General features: G+C 31.1%; 1 protein-coding gene across 2 annotated transcripts in view; it reads left to right on the forward strand.

Annotated features, from left to right (window-relative positions):
• Positions 1-9,030: 9,030 nt before the first annotated feature.
• Positions 9,031-18,408, forward strand: part of LOC111033097 — a 124,704-nt gene continuing 115,326 nt past the window's right edge. For both annotated transcript variants that reach the window (XM_022313695.1, XM_022313696.1), the window contains exons 1-3: positions 9,031-9,541; positions 10,932-12,404; positions 13,955-14,595. In XM_022313695.1, the coding sequence (XP_022169387.1) occupies positions 10,988-12,404; positions 13,955-14,595 (2,058 nt within the window). In that variant the 5' untranslated portion in view covers positions 9,031-9,541; positions 10,932-10,987. The remainder of the gene's footprint in view (positions 9,542-10,931; positions 12,405-13,954; positions 14,596-18,408) is intronic.

Genomic DNA, 18,408 nt, shown 5'->3' on the forward strand with positions numbered 1-18,408 from the left:
GTTATACAATAGCACTTACTTGAATAATACTTGAATAATTTTAATTGAGACTTGACTAACTCTTTTAATTGAAATAGGTTATCTTAATATTTTTTTTATTTATAAATGAAATCAATTTTTCATTCATTTCCAACAAATTTATTGTAAAAATCAGGGCTCATTTTTAAGTCTTCTAATATTTATTTCTCAGTCGATAATATTGCAAGAGAAGATAGCCTATCTTGACCTTAAGTAGATCTGCAATATGTTTTACCAACCAAATAGTATTATCATACATTCATACTGTGAAGTATTAAAATGTCGCCTGAATATATTCTCTTTTTTTTATCATTGAGAACACTTGTAATATTAGAGATTACCGGACAAAGCCTACCAGTTTTAATAATTTCACTTTTTTCAGAAAAAGATCTCATTGAAAAAGGCTTAGAAATCAAATCAATTATAAGTTATAACATATTCCGTTTCGACGATAGCCACAATATTATTTAAAATAATACAATTATTATAGTACTAAACACTATTAAACTAAACAATATTAAAAAATATCACAATAAAACAAAACGAAGAAAAATTGTCATATACTCGTACACGTAAATTGTATCTATTAAGTCATTAAGACATCGACAAAGCGCAACAGAAGGAGCATGTCCTGGGTGGTTAGTACTACAGCTGCAAGTAGAGTAGGTCTCGGAATATCAGGTATTTCACAGCGCGATGACACTGACAAGCGTCGTATAGCTTGCGCACACATCTCCCGCATGCTCTGTCATTAAATGTTACATTAACGATAAACACAAATAAGTATAACAGAAATAGATGACATTATTGTTTAAAATACGTAATATATCATTGATTTCAAAACAATTTTTGCAATTTTATTAATAAAATTTTTGTTCCTAAGCATGCGGCGCATTCTGAGCATGGCTGGAGAATTCGCCATTGTTGTGGATTTACTCTGAACTTTTTTTTAACTTCTACTAACTACTTACGGAAAACCTTATATTATATTTCCATGTATTTTAAGGAAAATAGTTTCATTCATTTAAAAAAAAGTAATAATAATTGAAAATTTCATATGCCTATATAATAATAGCTCAGCATTAATAAAAATATTTAGATAATTGTAGTGTATAGAAAATTCTAATTTAAACATTTAGTGAGAATCTTATGTACCTATTTACAATAATTTTGTTTAGATTTACAACAAAAATCAAAATCGATTTTGTCGAAAATCAATTTCGTGTAAAAATTCCTTTTTTCCTTAAATTTAATTTTTGTTTTTCCCTTCGCTTTTGGAAACCACTGGGAATTTTAACTACTGGATTCCCTTTCCCGTCGTAAAAGATACTGAAGTTGAAAACCAAAGCATTATTTCGATTAATTGTCGTGTACGCTATACACTGCTTACAGTACACAGACGCAAAAAAATGCACATCGCAAATACCACGTAAAACATATTTTTTTTGTCAATATTGACGACTTATGTGAAGTACTATCAATGGATCGTCGGTGTTGACTGAATAAGGTATTTTTGATGTGGCAGACTTACGGGTAATGCCACGACATATCCAACAGCGTTACTGGGTAATTTCTAAGAAGGCCTATTTATAAATTATAATTGGTATTTGATAATGCTTATTTTTTCTTTGAAATATTCATAGTTATTTTAAACTTTCTTTTACATTTATTTTATTTTGGTTAGGTAGGTTCTCAGTATTTAGTGACAGTTTTACATAAATAACTATATTACATAATTTACTAATAGTTATAACTTAAAATTATATAAATATTTTTTGGCAATGTTATGTTTCAATCATTGATTAATATTGTTTTCTGTTACGTTATTCGATGGTAATTATAATCGTTTATAATTTCTGTTTCATAACCGTTATCCTTTTTCAATCGTTTTTTGAATTTATTTTTGACGTTGTATTCGAAACGTTATAAAAACGTTTTGAAGCTCTGTTGTAAATTGTTTCTCTTAGAATCTATAAAATAACCGAATAGCCTTTTATTTTAAATATTTGATCAAGGACAATTAATTAATTGTTAAATTAAAAAGTTGTAAAAAATTACTGATGGTTAAGCTTTACTGTTGCACTTTGCGAAGCTAACTCTCCTGCATTGTTGGAAGCTATTTGACCTGGAACCACACCAAGGTATGCCACCATTAAGGCCAACACCGCCTGAATTAACAAGACACATGGTGTTGATGCTGTTCCAGACACTAAGATTTTCCGCACTTCTAGAAGTGTTAACTTCCCCAGGGGAAATAACGTTAAAAACCGAAACAACGGACCGGGAATCGAAAATGGAGAGGGGGTATCTCGTTTACAGGGGCGATTGCTCTACCACCGAGCCACTCGAACCCACAGACCCATGACACTATCTCCCTCAGTTAACAATAGTTTCAGTGAGACATAAAATAAGGGGGTAAGTGGATGTCGCCCCGCTGTACATTAGGTGTCTAGGAGAGTAATGGATAGTATTACATTTGAATTTAATGATATAAAATCATTGTATATTTGTGTACAAAAAACTATTCTAAGCGGAGACAGTATAGGATTTTCATATTGTTATTACTCATTATTTATAGCCTATAGGTAGCCAGTAAGTTGAATTTATATTAATCATAATATCATTCTTAAATTGTCATTGATGCTGGAAAAATATTACATACACTTATTTAAAATTGTGCTATTTTGGAACCGAATTTCAACAAAATGACAAAATCGTTATTCTTTGTGTTGACATGTAATTTCGTCTAAATTTGAACTTAAAATAACTATTAAAAAGGTGTGTTTATTTTTATATGTTTTGGTTACAGAATTAATTATTTGCGTAGAACCTTGTTGTAAATTTTCAATCCTTAGCTATAAAAGTTGAACATTTTTTACATTTTCAATTACAAAATCATTTTTCAATTTTCAATATGAGAAATTTTGTCAAAATTTGAACTTAAAATGATTACCTATAAAACAGAAACGTGGTAATGTTTTTTTAATATTTTTCAACTGCTACTGTAGCAATATATCAAGAGTCTTGTATTCAATTTTCATGCTTTTCTACTCAACCAATAAAATAAATTATATTTATAGAAAAAAAACTAAAACAATGAAAATTGAAAATGTCCGTTAACAGCTCAAAACGAGTCAAAATATTTTGAAAATTTTATCAAATATATGAATTGATAAAATAAACACATGGTGTAGATTTCAAGTATCAACAGTTATTCGTTTTTGAATTACAACAAAATAAGAAAATCATTACACGAGAAATCGAGTGAACATCCAATGTTGTAAAAATGTCAACTTCAAATGCTCATAACAATTTAATTTGACTTTCCAGCAAAAATATTTTTTTTTGATTAATGTCATATGCTTATAAATAGGTAGTTCAACACGAGTCAAAATATTATGAAAATTATATGGTGTATAGAAAATGCTAACACTAACATTCAGTGAAAATTTCATGTAAGCATGGTCAGTTTTTTTTGAGTTACGCTAAAAACCAAAATTGATTTTTTCAAAAACTGGTTTTGCATAAAAATTTCCGTTTTTCCGATCGCTTTTGAAAACTATTGGGAATTTCAAATTTTGACCTCCCGAATGTACCAACTGGATTCACTTTCCTACCAGAAAAAATGCTGTGAAGAAAATGAAATCACTTTATGATAACAGGCACAAAAAAAAAAAAAATTAAAAAACTCATATCATTGTAAAATCACTACATTCATCTCTCCACTCAGAATCTAAAATCACATTAAATTGTTTATCTTGTGTTAAGTTGAATAAAGTTTTTTTCTTAAAAACAATTGTTTTTTAAATTCTTTTACTTCTAATAACTATGTATAATATGTATATATAAATATATGTATATAATATATGTTATAAACTATATGCATTCGTATATAGGTGAGCTATTAGTCGGCCTCAAAGATTTTTTTACAAAATTGGTGGACCGCACAACTAAAAAGGTTGAGAACCGCTGGTCTATGGGATCGTTTATCACTGACATCATCATGTATAATGTATACTATGGTGTATACCTTGTATATATACAAAGTGCATTTTTAAGCATGCTCACCCTCATTTTTTTCTTTAATAGCGTACTTATTCAAATTCTGATTTTTAGAATTGCCAAGTGTAGGTACCTATAAACACTGTTTTTATATAACTTATTCTAAGGAGTGTCCCGTGTCGATACAAACTTCTGATTTTTGAATGACCCCCCCCCTTTTACCGAAAAGTATTTAGTGCATAGTTTTCTTGATAATTTTGATGTATCTAAATGAAAATTCTAACAAGTAGTTTCTGAGTTATTCAAATGTTTATAGAAAGGATATAATAATCCTTAAAAATGATTTCACTAAAATATATAGACTATATTATGTAAAGTTTAGAGCAAGGACTAATGCTTTTTCATATTTTTTCTGGTTAACTTTATCGTATGCTTAGTATAAGTACATTTCAGCAGGGCTCCAAGGTTATATCACTGTTTTATTTGTAAGGAATGTTTGTTTATAATAATAAATATTAACTTAATTGATTCGGTCTGTTGGTCAATGGTATTACAATGATGGTGTAATAATAATTTATTTAACTCCCCGAAGGCAAATAGTATACCTATAGTGAATACAGAATATTAAATTAATAGCCAAAATTACTTAAATATACTTATACAATAATACAAATGACAGCAGTAAAAACTATAAAATTACTTAAACAGAATTGATCTCAAATGATTCATATCACGGAACAGAAATCAAAATCTTTAATATTATTACAATTGTTTTTTATTTGGATTAAGGCTTCAACTATTAAGGTCATTAGCCTGGTACTGTGTAAAGTGAGCTATTGGTTGGAGCACTATTTTGTATGCGTGGCAAGGATTTGTTGCTAAAAACCGGGTGGTTACTCATCCGGAAGCTACTCACAGCATTTTCTCAAATTGAGCGTACGACCGTACCTCACTAAGTCACATTATTACAATTATTCACATATCATTTTTTAATAGGCCTAAAATAGCTGTAATTTTGATGGTGGTGACTGGGGAGTAATACAGAAATGAACGTTGTGTATCTATATAGTTAAAGGAATAAGGGTGGCACATTATAATATATACTTCCCAATAATTCAGTAAGTACAATCTATTTTACTATAAATAAGATTATTGAGAGGATGGTTGACATAATTTTTATAACACAGTGTTATGGTTTACCCCCTCCCCTCCACCCCACCATATTTGACGCACTTTAATAGGAACTCAATATATTACGTAAATATACAAGATTAAACTATTGGTTTAATACTTAAATCCAACAAATGGTAATGAAGGGAATTACCTCCCCACAACCCATAAATACGTCACTGGCCAAAAATATATATTATATATCTTGACTGGCTTTTTAAAAATATCTTTGAATAGATAGTACAAGATACTTGTATAGTATTCATCACTATATACGTATTCAGTAAGTCTTAAAAATTATTACTCGTAAATTCTTTTTATGAGCACTTAACATTTTAATGACGTCTTATAAACACCATACAATCGATCTGCAGAATAGTTTCCGAATTGGAATGCAATGATTTATCATTGCTTTAAAAATGTGTAATAACTAATAATACGAATGTATATAATAATAGCATACAGCCCGAGCATACACCTCATCATTCATCGCTGTATATGCATTATACAATTTATATACTATCTCGCTAGTCGCATTACTGCGTCAAGACGAGGAAAGCGAAACGAGTGATCTTACCTCAGATGGATTTTTTTTCCTTTTTTAGATCACTCATACATATAATCAGTGGCGTACTTACAGGGGTGGGGGGTATATGTTCAAAGTCCCGACACCCTTGGTATTACTGAACCTGTTTATCTACTTAATCCATTACCATACACCTAGTGTTGGACGAGTAGGTATTGTTTTTTTAATTTCAAGTCGAGTCGAGTTGAGTTTTAATTATTTTGAGTCGAGTGGAGTTCAAAATACGAGTACATACTCGAAAAAGAGTACTCAAAAAAAGTCTAGTGTTCGACAAATTCCAAATATTTGAAAAATGGTCGAGTACTGGGAATTGCTCCAGTATTTTTAAATTGTACATATAGAATTTGAGTTTATTCAGTTATTTATAGTTTCAACTTTTATTTTTCAAAAAAATACTAAATAATATTTATATTATTTTTAATTTTAAAAATAATGAAACAAATACTCGATTCAGGGCGAGTACTCGTATTTATAAGAACAAAAACAATTTTGTCGAGTCGAGTCGAGTACTCGAACTTGACTCCAAAATTTTTCCAAAGTCAAGTACTCGACCAACACTACAGTATACACCATTATTCTCGGTGTACAAAATTATACAACTCAAAATTTAAGCTAGCAGTTTTAGAGTTGTATAACTTAGTGTTACATTCTATTGATGTTACTTTCTAAACAATTTAAGTTTGTATTGTCATAAAAATATAGGATTATCCTTAAGAGGTACAAAAAAATCTCAAGTACTCGAAAATATAGTGTTCAAATGTACTTGAAAATTCCAAAATTCAGACTTTGAATACATGCATAATTTAAGCATAAAGATAGGATGAGCATGTTTAACAAAATTAACTGTATATTATACATAAATACAAGTTAAAAATACTTAATAAATAATATTGTCTAGAATACTGGTTAAATATAAAATATAATTGATAACTATACCAAATTAGTTATCACTATAGATGCGAATATACGAGGAAACTAAAATGAGGCCTGAGGAGTAGAAGTTTTTCTTATACCAATCCCCTTATAGTATAAATATTAAAATATGCCATAATATTAGTAATTATTAGTTATTAGTATATTCAACAAAGATTTCATATAATTCTCTATCTTTGACGATACGTCCTACAAAATATTACTGCGATAAGACTTTTGCTATAATCTATTAGTAATTATAAATTACTAATTAGTACTTAAACATCGTATAATTTATAATTTTATCGGTATCAATTATCAATAATTATCATTATATCATTATAAATAGCCCAAACTTCATGCCTAAAAGATTACCTTAGTTATATATTTATAATATATGTTCACTAAATATTCTTATGTTTGTTTGATTTATCAACACGCAGCACCTACTAAAATATAAATTTTAATACATGCACTTTTTATTCAATAAATTGTCGTCCGTTCGTCGGACTTCTGTCATATGTCACAGTGGCGTATCTAGGATTTTTTAATTGGGGAGGGGGCTAAACAAAGCATATTAGAATTTTATATCTGTTAGCTTATTCTAGGTCGTTATTACTTTATCCCATAACTGTAATAACCTCTACAAATAATTGATAATGCCCAAAATGTTTCTTCAAAACCATTTTCAGAAATATCTTGGTTTGTACTTTGCCTTTTACTATATGTAAGATTTATATTCTAATACGGCAAATGGGGGTGGGCTGAATCCCTCTTAGCCTCTCCTGGGTACGCCACTAGTATGTCATTACCTACTCATGAGTAATATACTATGATGTATGGGTACATGCATACTTCAATAAATTATTATATAGGTATTATTATATATACCAATTATGTTATAGTTGGTGAATAACATAATTGTAGGTAATATTATAATAATGTTCTATGTTTTGGATAGAAATTTAAAAAAATATATTTGACAGTAAAACGAAGGCAATATCCATTAGCTAGGTCCAACTAGGTCCATCTAAGCGTATATTATTGTAAAAATAAGGAACATTTTTTATAGGAAAAACAGGATATACATTCTATAACCCAGTTATTTATGTATTACTTAGTACTCCATATATATTTTTGAATTCAGTTTGCAGGATATGAGACTAAACTATCGGATCATAAATTCCTACGATTTACAATTTTTTATCGATATTTTTGTACTTATTATTTACGCAAACGTGCAAAAATGTATTATGTGTACAACTTGTAATACTTCGATTATATTGTATATTTTATACCAATTTATATCAGAGCTAACGTTTAGGAATTTTTAAAGCTGTCCATCATATTTTTTGTGCAAGGGAGTGAAAAAAATGTTGAGCTCACTTAACAACCGGTGTGCATCAAACAACAAATATATTCTACATACTATGGGCGTGCTCAGGGGGGAGGGGTCAAGGGGATTCACCCCCCCTCCGACACTTGACAAATATGCATGTACTTACTACTTACATAAAACTATAATAATAATTCATAATATATATTGATTATATTATATTATATTAAAAAAAATTGAGCCCCACATTCAAAATTCTTGAGCATGCCTCTAATACCTACTTAATACTTTTTATAATATATTGAAGATTTTTGTTAAGAAACATAATAAAATTGATTTGAATTTTCAAAATATTGATATGTCAATTTCAAAAATATTTCACTTATTTTAGCCTTTAGGTATTTCTGAGCTGTACTGGTTAAAAATGTCAAACGTGCAACTGCTCAGTATTTTTATGTATAGAATTAACTATATTGGTTAGAATTGCCTCTTTGTGCAAACTCTAACTCAAACTCTAAATGCCTGCTAGGTCTTCGTGAAAAAAATTCAGCAAACAAAAAATATTGCAGAGTTCCCATATAAATAACGTCGGAGGATGATCGACGGTGGACAACAACAATCGGGGGCGCTCGATGTAATTGATCAACTGATGGTCGAGGCACTTATCGGTCGCCGGCAAGACTTGGTGGTCATCATTACGAAACACATCAACAACAATATGTTTAATAGCAATAATGAAAATAATAACACAAAAGTAATGAAAAATAAAACAATTTGGACCGTTACGCGGGGCCAGTCCGCTCGATGTCGCTGCGGTGCCGCCGTTTTCCCCCCCGTAGACTGCATTCCGCGAGCACACCGTACGTACGCGTACCTCTCCGCCGTCGCCACCGCCGCCGCATGGCCAACCGTCTGCCCGACCGCCACCGCGCCGCCGCCGCACGTCACCGCTACCACCACCGCCGCCGCCCGATCCGCGCGTACTCGCCGAGAGCCGACGACGACTACCAGCACAGCAGTGCATTGTTCGCGTCCGTCGGCCGTGGTACCGCGTCACTCGGTGTGCCGCGCGTGCGATTCTGATCATGTCAAAATCATAATAAATACAATAATTCAATCGAAAAGTTCATAAAATTATTGTGACATAAATAGGTGCGATACTATTTGACACACGAGTGTGGCACGAAACGCGACGGCTATGGTGTAGAGTGTGCGATCCCTCGTGCCGTCCGTCGCGCGCGCTTGTCCGTATCCGCGTGCACAGTGTTCGGTGCGCGCGCGCGCCCGCGTATATAATATGTATAGCGAACGGTAATAAGTCGCCGCTCGCGGGTCGAGAGATTGCCGTCGGAGTCGTCGTTCGTTTCCTTGGTGTTCGTTTGATATTTCGTTGGTTTTCGAGTGCGTCGCTCGAACGGGGCGCCGGCCACCCCGCCGCCGCCGGTGGCCAATCAATGCGTGCCGCTAGTGCCGCCGCTGTTGCTGTCGTCGCCTCCTGTCGACGGCTGCAACACAAGGTACCCATTATTGTAAAGTATGGTATTATATGATAGTACGGTAGCGGTATTCTGGGTACAATATTACGTTTGTTGGGAAGTCATCGTAGTTGTTGTTGTTGACGCCGGATCGATCTGTCGTACGACGATATCGCGTCGTTATAGCATTGTTATTGGGGGACTTTGAGATCGGAGGATCCCGCGGATCTCGGGGCCGGTGTGGTGGTGGTGGTAGGTGGTAGTCGTGTGTCGGTTGCCGCGAAACCGGACGTGCCGCAGCTGCCTGACGCCGCTGCCGGTAGCAGCCACTGCCGCAGCCGCCGCCGATGCATTCGCCGTGGTGGTGTAACTCGAGCGTTCGCGGATGTCTCGCCTCCCGCTCGCGTGCATGGTAGCCGTCATAGTCGTCATAGTCGTCGTCGCCGTCGCCGCCGATGCCGTCCCCTCCATTTCCATTCAATAAACACGCGCGCCTCCGGGAATCGGGGTCAACTCGTTGCCGCGCGCTCAGAATATAATATTATAATATAATATTATTACAGTTGTTGTGTAATGCTCGGCGGTAGTAGGCCTACGAACGAATAACGAAAATATAACGTAAAAACTTCTACTCGGAGGTTCTGCCGCCGCCGCCAGCGATGCCATATAATAAAAGCGCCGTTGCGACCGTATCGGTGGTATTAATTACGTTGTAACATTACTCCGAGCGAGGGCCCTCCTAGCTGACTGTTACTCAGTGCACCTACACCCCATTCCGTGCTCCGAGTGTCACGATTGACGAAGAAATTTCGGAACGACAATCGTTGCGAATGACGACTGCGATGTAAATGTAGGTAGCGCGAGTACTTATGCGTAGGGTACACCCATCCGGTTCAACAGCCGACCTTGGATTGCATATTGATACTCTCGTCGTTACTTCATACACGTATAATAATAACATCACAGAACAGCGACTAGGTAAGCGACTTTGCCTCGGCGGTACGCGCGGAAGACTTCAACGTTATCAAATCGTACGGTTTTTATTCGATTTATTTGCTATCGAGAATGTTGTACCGTGTAAACAATATGTCCATTTCTCTAGCTCGGATTTGATTTACGTGTTTTTCTTTTTTTTTTTTTTTTTCCCCCTCTTTTTTTTGTTTGTTTGAAGCAGTTTATTATATTTTTTCTAATTACTAAGATATTTCATTTTTTATAACATCAGAGTGATGATTTCAATACCATATTTGTTGGGTATTCTTTTATGGGTGACTAAGGGTGGGTTTATCGATTGGGTCATATAAAATTCCCAAGAAGATTCTCCAAAAATTATACTATAGCACAAGCCTAAGAGTCTCCATGTACTACCTACATATTTACTTAGTTTTTAAAAATATTCCTTAAAATAATTGTATGATTTATTTTTTTTCAGATTTGAAAATTACAATGTAATCGTGTAATACATACGTGTATTACAAGACATTCAGTATGTCATCTAGAAAAGGCACAGAAACATTTACCGGTGGTGAGAGTCAAAAATCATCAACTTTATCTAAAACAAAACAAAAAAAGGCATCTAACGCAAGTGACTCTCCACCAGGACCAATCAATTTGACAAAAAAATCTATTAAAAAACCCACTCTTTCTCAAAAAACTCTCAAAACTGAACAAAAAAATGTTAAAACGGCAAAAGTCATTAAAAAAAATGAAAAAGAAACTGAAGACTTGGACGAGAAAAAAGATTTGGTGAAAAAATTTTCTAAACCAAAGCTAAAAGAAAAATTAACTGCAAAACCCGTAAAAAAGCCAGCTGTTAAAAAAGGAAAAAATTCTAATTCTGCAGGGAACAGTGAAAAATGTGACAAGTTGCTAAAGACTAAAAAACCTGTAAAAAAGTCTGAAGATAAAGAAGAAAAGAAACCTAAAGATAAAGTTCAGAAAGATAAGAAGGTTAAAGATGTGAAAAAGAAACCTATTCCAAAACCCACAAAAAAGATTGTAGAGGAAGTTGATTCCACGAAATCACGCGTGGAGATTAAGCCAGATAAAAAAGATAAACCAAAAAAAGCTAAAGCTATTGCTAAAAATAAGGTAAAAATAAACTCAGCCAAGAAGGTAGATGACAATCCCACCATAGAATGTATGGACGTAGTAAAAGACGAAAACCCGGACGATGTTGCTTTATTGCAAGTTTTTCAATTAAAAAATGGCCCAGTTTGTGATTTCGATGGAAGTGTTTGTAATACTATTACGATCAGACAAGATAATACTTGTATAAAAATTAAAGAAATATCAGTTAGCCAGTTGCCGTACTCCGTAAAAACTGAAGAAAATGAAAAGATGGACATTGAGAAAGCACCTGTAAAAAAAGAATCTAAAAGTAACACTGAAAATCAAAATACCGAAAAGCAAAATTCCGATCAACATAAAACTGAAAAACTGAAAACTGAAAAACCAAAAAATGAAAAACAAAAATCTGAAAAAGAAAAAAAAGAAAAACAGAAAACAGAAAAATCTGCAATAAAACCGGTCAAAGTTGAGAAGAAAAAGAAACCATTGGTGGTAGATAAAATCAAATCAAAAGGAAAAACAAAAGTAGTTGCACCAAAGACCAAAGTTAAAGGTAGACCTGTTGCCAAGAGACCTAGAGTAGCGTCTCTCAACGCCATAGCCAAAGTTCATTGTTTATACGAGAATGAAAGTAAAAGTGCACTGATTGACGCTATGGCTGCCTCCGCAGCTGCTACAATAAATGCGGCTTCTAAAAAGAGTAAAAAAAAACCAGATGTAGAAATTCCGGCTAGAAAAGGAAAAAGAACGTCGAAAAGGACAACTCCGGGTTTAAAAAGTGTTGGAAGACATTGGGATATGCATGATACAAGTTCAACTAACAGTTCTTCATCAGGTAATATTTATTAAAGATAATATTAAGGGATTGAAAATAATATAAATAAACTAATAATTCACATAGAAATAAACTAAGTACATGCATAATTAAAAAAACATAGGTAGGTACCTAATAATATATGACTGAAATTACGAGTACTAGGAAAGGTCTAATTGGTTAAAGTGTTAAATAAAAGTCAAAACAAAAAATAATACATTCACTGGTTAGGTTATAACTTATAATCGGATATTAATTACCCAAGATTTTCTTTCATAATATCTACCAAATTTATATTAAATTGATGAAATGGATTCCCCAAAGCATTCTACCCAGGTATTCTCACATTATATTATGTTTCATATGTATTTTATGTATAACCATAGTTCTTAATTTTAAAAATATGTTCTTTTCTTATTCATATTAATAAATAAACGGTTACTTATAAAGTTATTAAAATTAAAGTTAAAAAAACAATATTAATTAGTTTAGTCGATAAGTTATTAGAAAGATTGTTTTCATTCTTACTTGTAAATATCAACCGGGTTTCATTCTACTGTTCGATTACTCGAATAAATAAATCTGTGAATTAAATAATTAATATTAAGATACTTTTAATTTTTAAATGAAGTGGTTTATTGCTGTCAACTGTCAGTTCACTCATCTGAATTACAAGAATTCACGTTTTAGATTCTGAGCGGGCTGATGATTTCATTTGTTTTACAATGAGTGTTTTTAACTCTGTTTCTGTGTCCGAAGACGTTTTATTTATAGTAGAAAAATATACTGCGATCTTAAAATTCTATGAAGGTTTCTGGTAGGAAATCTGATCTAGATTATACTTTCCAGGATCAAAAGTAAAAACTTCACAGTAGGTACTTTTTCTTTAATAAAAAAGAATAATAATAAAACAATTTACGTACAGATGGGACATTTACTCAAAACAAGTTTTGAAAAATCTTTTTCATTTGTTATTATTCAAAACAGAATAATTGCAGACTATAAAGTATTGACATTTAAAAAATATTTCTGGCTCTTTTTGAGCTATTCGGCATAGTATCCTTTGAATTGATATACTTATTTCATGTTTGTTACCTCACTTTGGTACCACGAACTGTATCACTTTCAAGAAATACCAACTTTATATCTATGTGCTATAAATAGGTTTTAGAATCTACTTAAATTTTTTCCCCTCTTGAAAAAATACATTAAGATAGATTTGATAGTTTTTCCAACGGTTTTTCTTTACGAATTTATCAAAAACATACATAAATGAAATAATTGCCCCTCAGAAAGACTAATTTTGTTTCTGGAAAATGTTTTTATACACCTACCAATTTTATTAATTCTTTCAGTCGAAAAGTTATTCACAAAATAAAAGCAATGAACATCATTGTAAAATAACAGCTTCTTTTCTCTTCACTGTATCTAAAAACGGCTTCTTTAAAGTTTAGATGATTAGACTACATGTTTATTGATGTGTATATTATTATATAGTATGTAAAGTAGATGAATTATAAATTAATATAAATACTTAAAGTGAGATATATCCGACGTACCTATTTTTACAGGCTTAGATGACGCAAAATACGAACCACCAAAATCAGCTAAACGTACGAAAAAGCAGCCAAAAGTTTCAGAACCAGAGAGCACCGATGAAGAAGAAGAACCTGAAAAGTCTTCCAAAGAAGTCACTTCACCAACAGGTGGCTCCAAGCGAAAAAGACGTAACGCGGATACTGTTACTATGGACCTTAAAGACATGGTTGTAAAAAAACGCATGGCAAGTCTAAACGCATCAGCCATATTAGCAGCCAGCTATTCGACAGAGAAAAAATCGCCTCCAAAAGGTCAAGATTGTTCAAAAAAATCTACCACTAGTTCTGAAATATCTTCTGAAAGATCCGAGCCAGAAGATGACGCGGAAGATGAAGATTCTGACGGGCATAGAGCGTCTTCTGTCCGTACAGCTCTTCAGCCAACGCCTTTGCCACCCATTGTACCTCCACCAACATCCCAACTTGCTGTCATCGTCAATCAAGACACAGACGTTACAATCACTACTGGTGTATACGTCAATAGTACTACTCGATCTACAAGACATGAGGAATTTTGTACGATATCTGGGCTTCAGTACCGTATATCAAGTACTAGCCATACGCAAACCGAAGCAACAGCTGTGGCTACGGAAACTCTGCTTCATGCTGATCACGTAAGTGCTTAATACATTTTTTTATTTTGGATTTTACATGACAAATTATGTTAAAATGCCAAGAGTACTAAACAGTTATTATTTTATTTTTTTAAACATGGATAATATAATTAGGCTAATCAGTTATCAATTGTTATTAATTACAAAGACACTAAGTATTAATACAATAATACTAACCTAACCTAAGTTATTGAAATTTAAACAATGATTCGGGGCAGTTTTAATACATGTGTTTCAATAGAGCCCACTGGGATTTAATTTATCGTTTGTGTATATATAAATAATATTTGTGTGATAAATTTCACTCATTTTCGTTTATGGCGTTTAAAAACAATGATGAAATACTTCAAGGGGACAAAGAAAATAATTCGTTTTTTTGCTTTATGTTTTTGTTTGTCTATTTCCTCGTCCGCCCACTTGTCTCGTTACACACATTCACTATTTGCCAAACGACAACATCCGGCTGTATAATATTGTCCCATTGTTGTCATTAGCTTTCCCTCGCAGAGCTTTTATTTTTCACTTTTTACGAAGCAATTTAAAAATAAAAAATAAAACAACATTTTCCTTACAATCGACAGTAGGTACAGTTAGCTGCGTAGAATTTTGTGATAGGTATATAATATAATGTGTTTTTGTTTAAAGAAAACTTAATTTTAGCGCTTTCCGTTTTATCTATAATGATCAATTTGCTTTCTTAATGCATTGACGTTGATCTAAAATTTAAATTAAATCTGATTCACATTTGCATAATTAAAATCTTAAATTATTAAAACAATTTGTTAAATAATTGAAGTCGTAATAATAATTCAAATTATATTACCAAAAAAAATGTAGAGTTATTTCTATTTCTTTAAAAGTGTTTAAGCTTTTTGTTTTTAAATGTTGTTGTCGATTGATTTTTATTAATTTTTGAAATTTTATTATAAATATGATGTGTATCTAGTTTTCTTGGTTATTTGCTGCTATTTGTCTGTAAGGTTAAAAGTTACATTATATTATAATCGTTATTAAGTACGAGATTTAAAAGTATTTTCAATGTTTCTAAACCTACATTGATTTGTTGTTTAAGCAGTCCGTTTGTTTGTTATTAATTAAAATTTTCTACTTCCAAGTTCATTATGTGTTCAAAAAGCTTACTCGACGTAATCACTGCCAGTAACTTTTCGAGAGTTGAAATTAATTGTTACTGAACTACTATTATAAATCATAATTATTTTAAAATTGAATTTTAAATATTTATATTACACTAATTCTGAAAAATATCTCTCCTCTAATTAAATTATACATGTTTCTTGATTTACATTATTAATTGTGTATATTAAAATGATGTAGGAAATATGTTAAACATTTATTTCTAACCATTTGTAATGTATTTTGTATTAGAGTAGGTATTTATAAATATTAAATACAGATGTCTACACTACTGCATGTGTTTATCTATTAAGTGTTATTTTATTTGATCATTATTGGGTTTCAAAATAGGTTTTTATTATTATTATAAATATTAATTGGATTTTAATAAAAGTTATTGTAAATTGTATTTAGTTTCTCAATAAATAATTATAAAACTGTCTATTTTGAATGACATTTATTAAAATTAAACCAAAATAAATAAATATTTGGAGATCGAAATAATTTAACGAGAACGACATATCCTTACTATTTAGCATTTAATAATAGTTTTATATAATTAATCGTGGTGTTTAACTGGGTTTTTTTAATCTGTTCATGGTAAGGCAGTTAGTTATCTTGCTCGGTAAAGGATTAAATTAAACTTAATTACAGGAGAAAAATTGTTTTTTTTTATTATTTTAAAACAATTCTAATATTTTTATATAGGTAATTCGTTTCATTTATTAAAATTGTATAAGATATCTTTGTGAATTCTTTGTTATTACGTCGAAATTAATCCTAATCTAACCTTACCTAACCTTTTATCATATACATCTATTTTATATTTCGAATTAAATACCCAACCTTTCCGATTTTTGTGCGATGTGTTTTTTCAACTATGGTTATTATTAAATTTAGGTAATTTAGTAGATAATCATTATAATTTTATGCTACAGTTAATCATCAAAAAAATAGTGCCGAGTAGTTGGATTTAAAAAAAATATAAAAATATTTATAAAATATACCCAGATAGTTTTATGTTTATTATTTTTAAATTTATTTTATTTTAAAATTTTTCAACACAATAAAAAATGTTATGTTGTTACAAGTTTGGTAGTACTTGAGATGATATTGAATATGAAATATAGTGAGAAAACATATTAATATATTATATAGGTTAGGATCCTATGTACTCTCGTTTAAATACTCTGCAGATAAGGTAAACATTTTTGTAAATATTTCAGTTCTGTGTACTAAATTGTACTCTCTTTTGATATTTCTGATTTGCTTGCAATATTGGTTTAAATGTTACAACATGGTAGTTTTTTTTTTCTAAGCCGGGACATTCGTCTTTACAAACGGTTAAAGGAGCCCTTTTGGAGTACCTCGGTTTTGTTTGTTAAAAACCACCTGCGGCAGGATAGTAAAGTCGAAATCGGTTAGCATTGGTTAAGCACTGTTATAAATTATCCCTTTTAGCAAAGAAAAAGAGTAAAACATAAAAAGGGTTAAATTCTGTTTACAAACTAATTACTCATACAGATACAGTTAATCAAATATACGAAAGCTCTTCTGTCGTGGCATTTTATAGACGATACGATTATTATTTTTTATATTTATTAAATATATTATAAGAAATCGTATAAGGATAATTTATTTTTTCAACATATTTTCCATTAATTAACATTTTTTTTATTGTTATACCCTGCAAGAATTAACTGTTTTACTATGCTGTTTAATGTAATATGATATAAGTAATCTATATTACATTTCCATCCAAATAAATTTCTAATAATTAGAAATAAACAAGAACAACTTTATGGTGAAATTATCTTTGACTAACGTTTTACTAATTGAAATGTTCAAACTTTGTAAGTTGTGACTTCTTGCGGGTTTATTGTCTCGTGAGTTTATCTTTAAGTTTAGTTTCTATAAGGCATTATGGATGGAATGGATACTCGGTAAACTTTGTTTTTGTATAAAAAGAAAGTTTAAAGTAAAACTTCGTTTTTGGAGTGTTAAAAAATTAAAAACATCTATATTCTATCCCTTAAATAATCATCTACAAATATGTTCTGTACTAACAGTGCGGATGCTTTTTTGATGTAAGTGTCTACGTATTCTTCCTATAATATCTAAATTGCAGACGATAGTCCAAAAAACGAAAAATGATACTATATTTTGTACATGAATAGTAAATAAATAAATTATTATTGTTATTGAAAAAATGATCCTTCTAAAGTACTTAATTCATTTTCATACTCAAGTTTTAAATTGAGAGTTTTTTGTACCACTTCGTAATAATCGAAGAACTTCACTCGTATAAAACTCGTATAAAGAAAGTAATAGAAACTATAAAAGTAGACATTTTTCAGCATTTATTTCAGTTATATATAGCATAAATATACTATTAATATATATTACTTTTATAATTAAATCATAATAAATGGTATTTTTATGTTGTTATATGTATTATAATTAAGTTTTTTTCACAAAAGTACATACATCACTATCTATACAAATTAATGCATAATAAGTGTGTGACATAAATAATTTAGTTTAAATTATTATTATACCAAGTTTATTAAAAATTATAGCTGTTATTATAATTCCAAAATATCATTGAAAGTTTGTCAATTATTTAGAGAATATTTTTTCATTTTCAGTATTATCTTTTTATTTATTTTTTAAATTTCA

Source organism: Myzus persicae, unplaced genomic scaffold (assembly GCF_001856785.1).
Source record: "Myzus persicae strain clone G006 unplaced genomic scaffold, MPER_G0061.0, whole genome shotgun sequence".
In the NCBI taxonomy this organism is placed as follows: Eukaryota; Metazoa; Arthropoda; class Insecta; order Hemiptera; family Aphididae; genus Myzus; species Myzus persicae.